Source organism: Copidosoma floridanum, unplaced genomic scaffold, assembly GCF_036245765.1.
Source record: "Copidosoma floridanum isolate Cflo_tuat_1 unplaced genomic scaffold, Cflo_Japanese_pri ptg000008l, whole genome shotgun sequence".
Lineage (NCBI taxonomy): Eukaryota > Metazoa > Arthropoda > Insecta > Hymenoptera > Encyrtidae > Copidosoma > Copidosoma floridanum.
The window spans coordinates 6,283,015-6,297,875 of NW_028321885.1; the positions used below are offsets into that span (position 1 = coordinate 6,283,015).

At 32.1% G+C, this 14,861-nt stretch overlaps 1 protein-coding gene across 3 annotated transcripts in view; it reads right to left on the reverse strand.

The window, feature by feature from the left end:
• The window catches only part of alphaSnap (Alpha-soluble NSF attachment protein), a 242,775-nt gene that overhangs the window by 117,730 nt on the left and 110,184 nt on the right, over positions 1-14,861 (reverse strand). For 2 of the 3 annotated variants that reach the window (XM_089589213.1, XM_089589212.1), the window contains exon 3: positions 6,932-7,128. In XM_089589213.1, the coding sequence (XP_089445339.1) occupies positions 6,932-7,128 (197 nt within the window). The remainder of the gene's footprint in view (positions 1-6,931; positions 7,129-14,861) is intronic. The other variant, XM_089589214.1, reaches the window with a different exon arrangement.

The window sequence follows — 14,861 nt, forward strand, 5'->3', positions numbered from 1 at the left end:
CCACAAAACTTGACTAACAAAAATCGATGATTAACGAGAACTGAAATTCAAGAGAACAAAGACAGAAAATTTTTTTTTTCTTGACCGTGATAAGCAGAGAAATAAAAAGATAAAACGATGAACAGCTGCGCTACTCATAAGTAAAAAAAGAGACAGCGAAAGAGAGAGAGAGAGAGAGAGAGAGAGAGAGAGAGAAAGTAATTACAGTTTACCTTATTCTATGTATGCAAATTTTTTTTACATGGTTGTCTGACTGGAAGAGCTGATTAAGTAGGGGAGCTCATGCTATTTTGTATACGAAGATCTGTACAGAAATAAATAAAAAAAGTCACACGTTATTACGTACATCTAAATCTGCGTTCTCTTGCTTATTATTTCGAAACAACTCTCCATATACAACGTGCCTTAAAAAGTTTCATATTAAAAGTTACAGTACCTGTGTATATTTGTATTGGAACCTTGGCTAAGTAAATTTTGTAAACAACATAAAAGGTTGATTTGTAGGTTTCATTTTAATCAACATGTCATCTAGGTTTGCAAATGCATCTTAATACATAAAGGTTTGTCATGGGAATGGCCATTATTGGGGAGCGGTCCCTCCTGCCTAGTGATTTTTAAGAACTTATTAGCAGAAACGACGTTTTATTAATTAAAAAACTGCTGCAAAAATTAATATTTACGAAATTACAATACAATTTTATTACAAGAAAAATTTTGGGTAAAAGTCATAGTACCCATCTATTGTAAAAAAAGAAATATTAAAAATAGTGGAGTCATATAACATCTAGTTCATCAGTGACTTATTTAGTTATATAAAGTTTAATTTACTAAATTAACCATCTAAAGTGATGAAAATTTTATAGAATAAGATCGAGGAAAATAGGAAACAGAGATATGAGCTTACAGTAAAAATCGTAAACGTACCTACGAAAATTGAAATTATACAAAAAAATAAATAAAAGTTGCAAAAATTCTTAAAATCCAGTTATGGTTAAGCAAAAAAAAATTGTAAAGCTTTGCTTGTAGTAAAAAAAAACAAAAAATCGTCATCACAACTTTCTCTAGCAGCAGAACCATAAGAACAGACATCACACTGTGTCTTACTTTTAAGTAACTTAACAGTATAGCTTGCATCTACGAAACGTTACCAAAATAAACCAGACAATTTTTAAACAAACGGGTCATAAATTAATCAGCAGATACACAGTTTTTGTTCATTACTTTATTAATATAACTTCTCCCACCAAACCACAAAATGCAGAGCGCGACTGTCGTCAGCGCCACGAAAAGCTCTGCTCTATTAAAGGTGGTCTAAATATTCTGTCTTAAGTAAAACCTTCATAGCGTTCTTCAAGAGTCCTGCTTCTTTACTTTTATTTGCTTTACTCGAAGCAAAATGTAAGTTTCTAGGTACACACACGCGCGCGCATTTTTCTATATTATGTAGTAATTTTGGAGAATCGTGCAACGCATCTCTTATCCACCCCCCTCAGATGCCTCTCAGCCCTCCTCGGTACCCCTCTAAAAAAAGTTATATTCCATCAGTTTTTATCTTATTTTTGTTAGGTTTAATTTTTGTTTAACCACCCTCCATCCCCCACCCCTACTGAAATTATGTAACTCAATAAGCTCTCCTCACAAGTTTAAACAACTCTCTTCACATTTACCTATATACGAAATGTAAAAACTCACCTAAACGAAGTTATCTCTTAACGAGACTCCCCTGCTCTAGTGTCACTAAATAAGAGGTATGTCATTAAATAGTCACGATTTTGCCGAATTTAGGGATACCCTTATTTATACCTTTTATCGAACAAAATCGGGAGAAATTAACGCTTGAAGTTTGATATTTTAGTAAGAGTGGTTATGGCAGACCTAGTATAAATAACAATTTGCAACCTCAATCAAAGGTGTTGGGTATTAAGAGTATACACGTATACACGTATTATAGAATTTAACTTCATCTTCCAAATGCCGTCGCGAAAAATATGGCCAAGCGGACTAGAAATTAATATAATTGCAAAAAAAAGGCATAACTCAGCTTCTTTTTTCTGTTATCAAAAAGTTAGTCCAGCTACCATATTGCTTGGTAGAAACAGTCCATCGCCCACAGGCGTATCTACAATGCGTCATCTATTAGTGCATTCAAAATACGCATAACACTTAAATGTAGAAAAGGCTTATTATTACGTTCTGCCGAGATAAGGTTATAGTGTTGATCAGCTCACGATAGTCATACATTTGCTATATGTACACACTTGCACATGGCTATATATGTGGCTGGTCTGTTGCTAAATATTTGAGACGTTCATGTATACAGCAGTCAAGTTACATGACAATTTTCAAATGATTGACTGCATTTACTGCTTTCTATTTAGACTGGTGACCCAACAGTTTGAAAATTGTATAAAATAGTACAAATTTTAAATTTTTCAACGGTGTATTTCTCAGAATTTTCTTAGTTACGTAGCTCTTTTTGCCTGTATTCAAAAAGTTTCATTGTAACCTGTGTTAAAATTTTAAACTTGCAACTTTACTATCTCAAAAACCAATGTGGTAAGAATATTTTTTAATAATTTACTTAAAAAAAAAAAAAAAAAATTCAATATATAACATACATTTTTTTCAAAAAAACCGAAATTAAAAAGTGGTTGGTGATAGACTACCTTAAATGACGGCTTACGTTTTTAACTTCATCAACATCATTATAGTAATATATTATAAAAACATTTAAGAAGTATTTAATGCCTACGAAAATAAAATAGAATACTTAAGTTAACAAGGTCAGCTATATTTAATTGCACAAATTGTCATATTTCAAAATAAAGATAACATATATATTTATGTTAGTATCCCTATCGACTACTTAAGTTTCTTGTCTATCTCAATTTGGATTGGCACTCGTACATGAGGGAGCCTTCTTAAGTATACACATAAAATGTCTGCAAAAAAACTTTGATAAAAAAAATTTGTCAAAATCATTGAAAAGCGTACGTGAGAGCACAATATTTAAAGCAACATTGAAAAGTAAGTAGCAAAACCAAAAACTCTAATAAATTGTAACAGTTATCTGTGTGTTTTTTACTGTTTAATACTTCAATTTTTCCATATTTCATTTTGATAACTGCATTTACCTTAAAATCAAACAATAATATAAAAAATCACACAATACAGAGCTGTACGATACAAAATTACCTATTTTAGAGGGCAAGCTAGTGTGGGCAGCAGGGGGGGGATATCTTAACTCTTATTGGGTTGGATTTAAATCAAAAGAAAATTACCTCATCTAGAAAGGGAACTGGAGGTAGCTGAGGGAGCTAGTAGTCGCCTTAAAATCTTACAACTTAACGATATAGAAATATGTATATACACACTAGTGGGGATCCACCCAATAGTTCGCGCTCCGGGCTAATCCTCATCAATAAATTATATCTTTAAGTTATTCGAAACTTAAATCTTATAATTACGACCTCTTACATAAAATTTCTTACAAAGAAACATTTAAAAAAACAAAGCAGTTTTTTCATGTCAAAACAATCAACAAAAACAAAGTTAAAATAAACCATTAACAGCGAAGTTTGGCACTATTATAGTTTCAGATTCTGATTTACCAGAAAATTCTCATCTTTGCGTATACATAAAAACTTACCAAAAATCGTTCTAATTAAATGTATGGAAATAAATTGTCCTGTTTTGTTGCTCCAATAGTTTTTTTATTATTTATTTCATTAAAATATTAAACAGTATTCGTTAAGATCTACCATCTCATAAAAATTCTATAAAAATCAAGTTTTTAAGCCCGATAATTGCAAAACCATGAGAAGAGCCGCATTTACCTTGTTGTTTTACAGGTTCAGTTCAAATTTCAGATAATTCAATATATTACTTATTTATTGAAAAAAGTTACATTATAGATGATGCACACTGACACACTCTTTTATGCTCAGGACATGTAACTTTTCTCTTCTAATTTGCAACGGATTGCGTTGAATTTAGACTCGATTGATTTCTCAAAGTGCCAGCTTGGGGGCTCTTCTTCTTATTTTGGGTTTAAATAGCTGGATAATTAGTTATTAACCATAATTTTTTACAATATAGAAGTTGGTTAAGTAGAAACTTTGGCCAATATACTGAATGCCCTTAAGGTTTTAATAAATATAATTTCCTCTGAAGGAAATAATTCTTTTCTCGTGATAAGTTATACATGGCACTGTCCTGATATTAAAATTACGACGACTTTTAAGTACATAACTTTTTTTTACAAGTTTTAATTCACAACATAGTACGAGTAGAAGTTCTTTTCAATCAGAAAAATTCTATGACATAATTAGAAAGTGTACATTACAGATAACAGAAATCATACACTCTATTATTTCCAAGAGATAATTTCATTTAGAACAGCATGTGCAGATAATTTAAAAAAATGTTAACACATCTTTATTATTTTTTTTAGTTAGTAATAATTTAAAATGTACATGATGGATAAAATTTACATAGTATGCTTTTTAAACAATGTGTTAAGAAATATTTTGCAGTACAGCTGTCCTAAAAACATTCTTGGAGTAATTAGTGTAAACAAATCAAAATTTTTTTTTAATTACTTTTGTTCTGACTGACATGTTTGTATGCTGTATATATTAAGCAGCCTTAATAAAATCTATAATTCTCTTACTATACTGAAAATTTTTGACTGAAGCTGCTTGTACAGCAAAAAAATTAAAAGTCACTTTCGAGCTAGAAATGACGTAACTTAGTTGTTGTACACACCGTCACTGGGACGTAAAATAAAAAATTAGGTGATCGAAGAGCACGTTTGTTGAACGTATGAGTCTAAGTCACACATAATGTATTTCTTATCAAGGGCATGAAGCAACATTTTACGACCGTAAACACACTTAGCATCACAGGAAGTAAATATTTCCGTCTACTGCGCAGAGGAAGATATTTACTTCTCAGCCGGTGATGCATAAAAAATTGTGAACACATCACGGTAAGAAGTAAAGAAATCTTAAATTATCCGTTTATCGTCCTTTGCTTCGCCTTAGACCACAATACACAGACGATCTGAGACCCATGATTTTTTATATTTCTATATACTGTTTTCCATTACTGCGCACAGGACCGTGTGTTTTGACCGGAGCTGACATGCAGTATCAGCAGCCCCAAGGATCCAGAAGTTCATGAAAATGTGGGTAAGTTCGATTTGTATATAAATGCAGTGACCGTAATGTACGCAAGGTACATAAGACAGTAAAAGCGACGCGTTTACGGACCCCTCACACCGAATTAGTGGCTTCTTGCGCCGGGATTTAGTAGCTAGTCAACACGTTGCTAGCGGTGACTCAGGTCGTGAGGTGTACTTCGTGCTCTCCTTGAGCAAACCGGGTAATGATTACGGGTTCGTGGTCAGTGGCCCCGGGCTTTGCGAGTAGTGGCTTTTTAGGAGCATTTTAGTGGCTAGTCGAAGGTGAGCCAGTGGCATTATTATGGGGAAAAATCCATACCCTTGCAGGGTACTTTCGGTTACGGTACTAAGCACAGCGGTCGTACTAGAAAGGCTGGAACTACACAATGGTATTCGTAGCGTTGTACTCAGGATGGTTGCGTGCGTGTACCAAGCTGATCGGGTACAACGTGACATTTAATATAATACAATAGAGGGACCTTGCGAAGTAAGATTAACGTTGGAAGCGGTTCAGGAGTTCACGTACATGTCAAAATTTAAAAAAAAAAAAAAGCCCTGAAGTAGAAATGGTAGTTTTTGTATCCAATAGCAGATGTTGATAGGGCAAACACCAGACCCAAAGGACCTGCAAAGCAGGAGCCAAAGGACTTCTTATGTTTGCCGTGGTTGCATGCACATCAGGTGCGAACCCTACTTTTCCTACCGAGGGCACACTAAACCCTTAAAAACGCCTGACGTTAGATAAAGCCCTCTTTTCTACTTTAGGGAGCTTTTCCTGACATTAGGACGTTTACTGCTTAAAAATAAGTGTTCGTCAAATTACTGATCTACTAAGGTTACACTTTCGCTTCTGGGGCTGAGAAATAGCCCTCATAACGCTTCTGTAATAAAAACCAGAGTTTGTACCATCAGAGCTATAAGACCTTTGTGCTTTCTTAATTACTTTGCAGGCTTAATGGACCATCAGTAAAAAAATTTCGAACTCAGGCACAAGCATACATCAACTACGTCTTTTAGGCAGGTTAGTTATACTTTGCGATCATTGTACGAAATAAACTATTTCTGCTTGTGAGTGAAAAGTGATTACAAAGGCATAAGGAATAACTGTTACTCCCCGCCTACAAGATGCACTTTGTACCTTGTAATCATTTTTCCGTTTCAAGACTCACAGTGTACTAACGTGCACAAAATTGCATTTTTGCACCCTGGGTAAAAAAACAAGATGCACAACTTGAGCGAAAACCTACAAAAATCTTATCATTGGACGCTCAAGTTTGTACTTTATGCTTTAGTTTTGCGATGTACTATTTTATACCTGGTCGTCCATGCCACTAGAGCAAATACGCGGCTTCTTGTACTTGCCCTAGTCGAATGTACACCAGCAGCGAAAAAAGTATTGTCCAGTGAATGCATAGGAAACACTTAAAGATAAAAAAATACCTGAAGTAGGAAAAGACATTGACTGTTTGTTTCAAAAAATCCTGTTTTCAAAAGCTCAAAGATAGTGCGTCGTAAAAAACGGCTAAGGAAGTATCAGAATTATATAGGAAGATAATAAAAAATTTGGAAAAAATAGTATTAAAAAAGTGTTAAATTTATACTCTCATGATTTTACTAGTAAGTGAGCACGTAACTCTTAATAAATTATATTAAAGTATTACAACAATAGCACTTATTGTATAGATAAATTGAGTGGTTCAGTCGTTCGACTATTTACATGTGTAAATATAAGACATTATTTAATACCTGGAGCATTTGATTTCTTGTAGCAATTAGCAGCATCAATATAGTTGGAAGCAGCATCATGTCTGCTCCCAGCTTTAGAATTAAGATCAGCTGCTTGGCAAAAAGAGTTTCCAGCTTCATTCCATTTTTTTGACATTTTAAAAAGATTTGCAGCTCTTTGATAAGCTTCGACAGCTTCTTCAATTTTTGATGAACTGCTGTAATAGTAAATCAAGAATTTCGTGAACTGTTTATAATAATTCACATGTTTAAAAAACTGTTGGTAATAACTATTTCAAATTTAAATACATAGCTGTATTGAAGTATATACTTTACATACAAAAGAAATTTAAAAATAGTTTATGTCACAGAATCCCTTATACCACCGGGGCTATTTTGTGGCCATAGGAATCGCAGAGTAGTCTCGGTTGGATGCTACTTAAATGATGAATAATATGTTTCCTATTGAATACACAGTAAACGTTCAAACGTAATAATAAACGGCCCGAGATAAGAAAACTAATTTCGTGAGGAAAAATACGGTTGTTACTAGTCTTTAAAACTACATCTCACAGGACATGCACAATATTATTAACAGACGTTTTTACTATCACTTTATTCTCTGTAAACTGAGAAAACACTTAACTAAAGAGCCTATAATTCAAATTTTTTAATAGTGTTTAACATTCTATTATGATCTTAGTGAGATGCATGTGATACAGCTTTACAGGACTCTTCAGGATTGTTATCACTTCTTTTATGGTGTCATGTTTCTCATAGTACTCCTAATTCCACACTGCCTGCATTTAGATTGGAAACCTTAAGTAGTTCTACAATACTTACTGGATAGTCTTCTTAGGTAATAAATACACTACTATCTATTTAGTAACTCTAGAAGCAACTTTACTTCCACCCTATTTTATCCACAATACGGCTTTACCAGCACTTATAATAATTCGTTTTTTATCTCCACCCTATATCTGAAAAACATCCTCCTGTTTTACTGTAGTCCTGTTGGTCTACAAGATGTCACTACTAAAAATATTTAAACTTGGCAAAAATACGGACTAGCACAAGCAATTCATAAAGAAGGGTCTACAAGTTACGATGTATTTACTTCCATCTGCTACTGTACAAAAGTCTAAGTAAACCATATATGCATAGCTTTGTTCATAAACTAGTCTTAGAATTTGTGCAGTATTCACACTTTGATAACCCTTGCATTTACAAAACGATCACTATACTTCTGTCATCCAATTGATAACATCGTATATTTTAAAGCTATTTTTCTCAAATGGAGTGTTTATCTTAACATGCGAATGTTCTGATGGATACCGCGCTTTTCTGTACGAAGCCACTATTCGACCATTTTTTCTCTTGTGCTTAGAGCATCAAGATAATACTACTAGAGTAGGAGAATCATTACCTAATGCATAAGTGGAGAAGTCCAGGTTGAAAAGAAAGACAAACAATGAAAATGCTCACCTTTTACATAAAAGAAAGTGCCGAGCACGTTAATAACTTGATACAAAAATTGTTAGATGTAATAGAAACTGAATGAAAAATTTATTTATTAGATTATAATAATATAACTAACAGTGCTTTATGGGTGTAATAGGTGTAACTAATAATAACTGATTGAATAAATATAATAATCTAGTATTTCCCAAAAACGTGATACATTTAGTGAGTTTTTCAATTTCTTTGATGCGAGTATCTAAAAACAACTTTATTAGACATAAATAACGAAACAATACGGAGTAATTTTTTCTTTTCAAAAAACATTATTAATTAATTTAACCTTAAAAATAGTTACACGAGTATATAGTTGTCTACTCATATACTTTTTATCATTTTAAATGTGACTTCTATGTTAAAGCCACATAATAATGTACATCTAAATGACTAGACAAATAATGTTTTGACAATGATTACAAAGACAATTTTGCTCTACAGTATAACTATTTGTATAAAGGCCAGTGAGAGGGATGATTTTTAATGTTACCGTCATTAATAGAAGACAAAAATTCTGGTGAAATAATGCATACTTATTTTGCTTTTTTTTTTTCTAATACAGTTACAAACAAGTGCGACTAGGAATGTTACGTAAACTTTTTCATGCTCATGGCATTCCACTGGGTTTTGTAACACTTTTGAAAAATTACTCTGCTTTAACTTCTCTTCAGCTGTACTGTCCCAACTTTTGCTCACTATCATCAGAAATATTGATTGGACTGTCTTAGAAATCAATATCTGCTGGTAATATGCATTTTTGAGTGTTGTTGTATCAATAATGCCTTTTTTTACTTGAGATGTTTTAACAATCGTGTTTCTGATGGATTCTGATAGTCAACGTTATAGCTGTTACTAATATCAATTTCAAATTCATGCAGATGTCGACTATTTTCATTTTATAAACAATACAGATATTTATCGAAAGTTTAAGCTTTACATAAATTACAAGATGTGCATGGATTTGTTACATCGATTAATAGTGATCCTGTATTTTGAATATTGGGTACTTTATCTGATTTTAGTTGCCTGAGTGCTTACTAAAGCAAAATGAACTGGTGTCGAAATTGTCACTGCAGATCTTTTTATTTTTTGCAACTTTTTGAGTCTAAGGACATTTATCCGTTTATGCCTCTTGTCATCACTATCAGAAAATTCTTAAAAAACCAGACATTTTCATATTTCTTGATTGTCCAGTTTTGTAAGTAGAATAGTTGAAAGTAAGAGGTAGTAACATAGGCTCTTAGGTAAATACCGTAACATTTAATGTTAATCACTTTTAAAACGTGATTCGTTAATCATACGAGATTTAGAATGTGTGCACAGAAAATTATAACGAACATAGAGAAAAGAAACCAGTTGGTCAGTAAGTGCTCGGGTACCCAAGTAAAAAGTCATACCTGTATGATAAACAATATATAAATGAAAAAAACCTTACATAAACGTTATATTGAACAACCCACTGCATTGTATCGAAGGGGGTGCCGTTTGAATAAAAGTTCTCGGTAAATGGGAAAGGTATTAATGAATATTTTAATATTTAAAAAACTAAGAACTGTAAAAAATATACAACATAGATAAGAACAGTTTGAATAAAAGCCATATTACGACGTGCTGCTGGGCTGGCCAGTACATGATTGTTCAAAATAACTTTCTGCCGCCTATGCGGATTACATCTTTAACCTCATGCCGCATCTGTCACATACGCTCACACACTCATTTCTGAGTGAATGTCGCTGCAGGAAGTTCATTACACGTAGATTTTTTTGATAGAAAGTATTGAAACATTCAACGTGTATTCATTGCAGCATCCAAAATACCAACAAAAAATTGTAAATCAAGAAACTGTCTCATTTTTTAAGTGTTTAATTTGAAAAAAATCTGAATTTAATACGTCACTTTACGAAGGAGTAAATAAAATTGCATTTATAAGAGAATGAACAGTAGAAATTTCCTAAGCTCTTTTAGAATGACATAACTATGAGATCAAGCTATTTAATTTTTAAATGAACAAGTTAACTTTAAATAAAATGAGAAAGAAGGGGTTCAACATGCATTATAGCGTATGTATAGGTATATCCGTGTAAGAAAAGTAATTGGTAGCGTTGCTGCATGTTTGCGCTCCTATTGTCTCTCTGAACTTTTACCCCACTAACTGTAATGAATGTTTTCAAGTCAAAAAATTTCCTCAGCCGTGAATAAAAAAATTGTGATAAAATAAAACAAAACATAAATCGATAAATGTATTAATGGAATCTTGTAAGAATAAATGCTTAATAAAATAAAAGATGGGAATATTAAATATTTAAATGAAAAAATAAGTTACAAACTACACTAAAATAATGGAAAAGAAGTCGCTTATCATTAAGCCCAACATAACATCTCGTTTCTAGTCCTACCAGTTGATAATAGTATTACGTTTAAACTTTTAAATAAAAGGTGGAACTAATCTATGATTAAATAAATTTAATTTTTGATCGTCAGGAATCAACCGTAAGTTTAAAGGCCTTATTTGCTCTTTCTTATAGTATAATTTTCTTTTAAATCGTTGACTTGGCGTTATGGTATTAGATTTTACTGAATGGTGTGTATGGAGTGATGTTGGTGTGTCATGAACCAAGCTGACGTTGACTTACTGCTTTAATTTTTATCTTACGTAATGCAGTGGTAGTGTGTTTTGTTCGCCTCTTTGTCTCACGTCCTTATAAAGATCTTTGTCATACGTTATCTGCCTAATTTTGATTGGTATTTAATTCCTTCATCAAAGCTAAAATTATGTTTCTGTCAATTAAAATTTTGAACCTCAAAATATTTGAATTAAGAAAGTAAATTTAAGTAAACAAATTTGGTGAAGCGAGAAAAAATCAATTTTTACAAATAATATGAATTAAAAATTTTTAAGTTCAGATTTACAGTCTTTAACAATTTGGAGTTTTTCTTAACTTAACATAATAGTTGATTAGTTGCTACTTGCGTGTATTAGTTGCAAGATCTTACAAGCTTGACCGTAACGGTGATTCTAATCCCTGCACAAGAGTATTCGTGGCTAGATGATAATTAGGCTTCTGCTTTTAACATCAAAATCCAAGTCGATGGTCCTTTCTTCCCAACATGATACATTTAAGTCTATAAAAAAACTTTAACATAAATTATTTAAGTCTCAATTTACAAGTCATTTCATTTTATCAGAAAATGAGCATTGAATCGTCGTATCAGTATTATGAGGGACAAATTAAGAGACTTTATTATAATAGCCTGTATTGGGCAAAAAAAATCACCACCACCACACTATCTGAGATCTAATCGCGATGTGCAATACATCGAGGAAGTAAACAGTTCATTTAATAATCCTAAGACTACGAATACGTGCGACCCTTGTTTTTTGATATTTTTAAAAAACTATCATAGAAAATTTCAAATTTTGTCATGTATTAAAACATCGCGATCAGACCTCAACAGTGTGTACTAAATGTAACCAATCTCTCTTCGGGGGAGGTATCGTGTAACTTTTTTCCGGTGAATTGTCCAATACTATGGGCTCACATCGTACATAAAAAATTTACATGATACCGCCCCCGAAAAGTATAGTGGCTGTCAAAACTGAAACTCGCAGAGATTTGTGTGTACTGAAAGATTTAATTCTAATCTTAGCAGCACGCGGCCAATCTACTAGCGCAATGCACACTATAACAGTTAGTAGGATAGATGCGCGATTGCTGATTGAAAAGCTGGTAGAACGATAGGTGACAGGTGCAGCAAATAGATAAGCAAATGAATTAAATCAATAGTCAGTCTCTTCTCGTCTCATATCGAAAGTGCCGAATGAAAAAAACGTTTAGCTCTGATAACTTTTAGCAAAAGTCAAGACATAAGTAAGATTATAATTATTTAGTGAGAAGTCCTGCAGACTACGACCATGCACAGCGCAAGTATTCTCGAGATTTTTCTCTTGAAGAAGAGGTCACAATGAACAGCAAATCCAGGAACATAGCGCAGATCAGCGGTTACATTCTTAGGACTTTCTGCTTTGATTTATCAACAAAAAAGTAAGTAGACTAATTCAATACTTAAATTACAAACCAAGAGTTAGGTAAGCTATATCTTCTCATAAGCACCAATAACTTACACTGTTTTTGTCACGAATTTTTTGTTATAATTACTCAGACAAATAAGCTTCGCTTTTGCAAGACCAAAGTCACATTTCTATTCGTACTTGTATACATAAATATTCCTATACACCTATAATATGCAGGCATTGAATCTTTCTTTACCACACAATCATCTAGGATTCACAAGTTAAGTGCAATAGTACCTATACATTTTGTGTTTGTTGCCCAATACAGGCTATTATAATAAAGTCTTTTTATTTGTCTCTCATAATACTGATACGACGATTCGATGTTAATTTTCTTACAATATAAAATAACTTGTAAATTGAGACTTAAATCATTTATGTTCGAATTTTTTTATAGACTATTAAATGTAGCATGTTGGAAAACAAAAGTAAGAATAAAAGGTATGATAGTATAATTTTTCATCCCCTCACATTAAAAAAAAATATCCTCATATGAAATAAAAGGCAGTAAAGAGGTGTTTTCAGTGTTTAAAGTTATTTTGGAGATAAAAATGTAAAGTCCAATTTTTTCTCCAGTAATTATTTCTCTTTCTACGTTGTATTTCAACAATTTAGTAATTTCTAATCAAGAATCATTTCATAAACCGCCTGATACTCAAACTTCTAGTTAGCACTACCATTGTCCTTATTTTTAAACTGAGTTCATAAAGTGGTTAACCTTCACGAATATTATTTAGCATATCTAGAACGAAAATTTCCTCCTGAATTAATTGATTTATTCCTGACATATACTTCTGTATTACATAGATCTTTTCAATTCCTGTCAACTATTTGTAAGGCTGTTAAGGAATCATTTGCACTCCATCCTAAATAATTTAATTATCTTCTCGTAATTTTTGGTTATCTATACGACTTTTAACACCTTTTGAAAGCAATACTTATGCTATAATAAACTAAGCAATTGACAAATTTTTTTAACTTTGAAAAATAAAAAAGTAACTAAATGTTTTATGTAAATAAGTTCTTCTCCAATGTCTAGAATTATCAATGAAAAAATTTCATAATTTTTTTCGCAAATTGTATGAAATTTTTTTATTTTTTTTATTATTTAAATTTATATACAAAAAGTCAAAAATTCCTCTACTAAAAAATGTTTCTCTACCTAAGAGACTTTGTGTATCTTTGATTCATTTCGGTATGAGTTGATTAAAATATTTACGTGATATATCTTCCAACTCTAAAATTTAGTTGATATATAAAAGAGCGGGATTATTTCTATTATCCACAAAATAATCTGTAGTATTATTTTATATTTATTTTGTATTTTATTACCTTTAATGTTTTCCAGAATTAAAAACCACATAAAAGAGTTTTTTCATTGATTAGGAACCCTAATAGTCATTGCTTCCTCAAAAATATTTTCAATTTGTAGACTACAAACGATTAAACCCATTGCGGTTGCAGTATCTTTTAACATCTGCTATTTAATTTCTTTATATGTTTCAATGTCTTAGAAGGATGTTACACCATGTATAATATTTAAAATGAGTAAAGAAAAAACAGATGATCATCCTTAAGAGATGTTTTGTTAAATCTACCTATTGCAATATTTTTCATAACATTTTCTAAAAAAATGAACTATGTAGTGCCAAGAACGGTTGTAAAATGTTTGAACGTAACAATATATTAATGAAGCCTTGTTAGTTTTCGATAGAGCACACTCTCATAAGCAGACGGCAAAAAGAAAGATAAATACGCGAAATAATACATGATCATTGTGATTTCTATTATTTAAACGTTTATGAAATATTGGTGTAGGAAAATGCTGTGTTGTTCAGTGTAACAGTAGCGCAAAGACAGATGGAGTAAAATTACATAAATTTCGATGATTATCCAACTGTAAATAAAGGTAATTTTCATGTGCATTGCAACTTAGACAATTTTCAAAATAATCTGAATAAAACGTACATGCAGGTTAACTTTGTAGGGAGCTGAAGTTACCGAGGTCTGCCTTATTACGACGGCAGTTGTGAAATTGCTAACTCCATCACTTTGAAATTCTGTAACATCGCACACATGACTACTTTCAACCAACTGTTTACCTTTTTTTAAGGCTTCAGAGTTAAAACAAATCGAGTGTGTGTTATTCCTTAAGCCTGTTTTTAGGATAAAATTCATTATCAGATGAATAAATATACTAATTTTTGCTAACTAATTGACCATTACTAAAAGTGCGCATCGGTGTATGCTGTTGACGTATAATGTGGGTACCCGCAGTTGCATGATTTTGACACCAAGAGTGGTGCTGCATGACATGCACCTGGCCCATAGGGTTAAATCTTTACGGTTTTGATTTTTTTATAA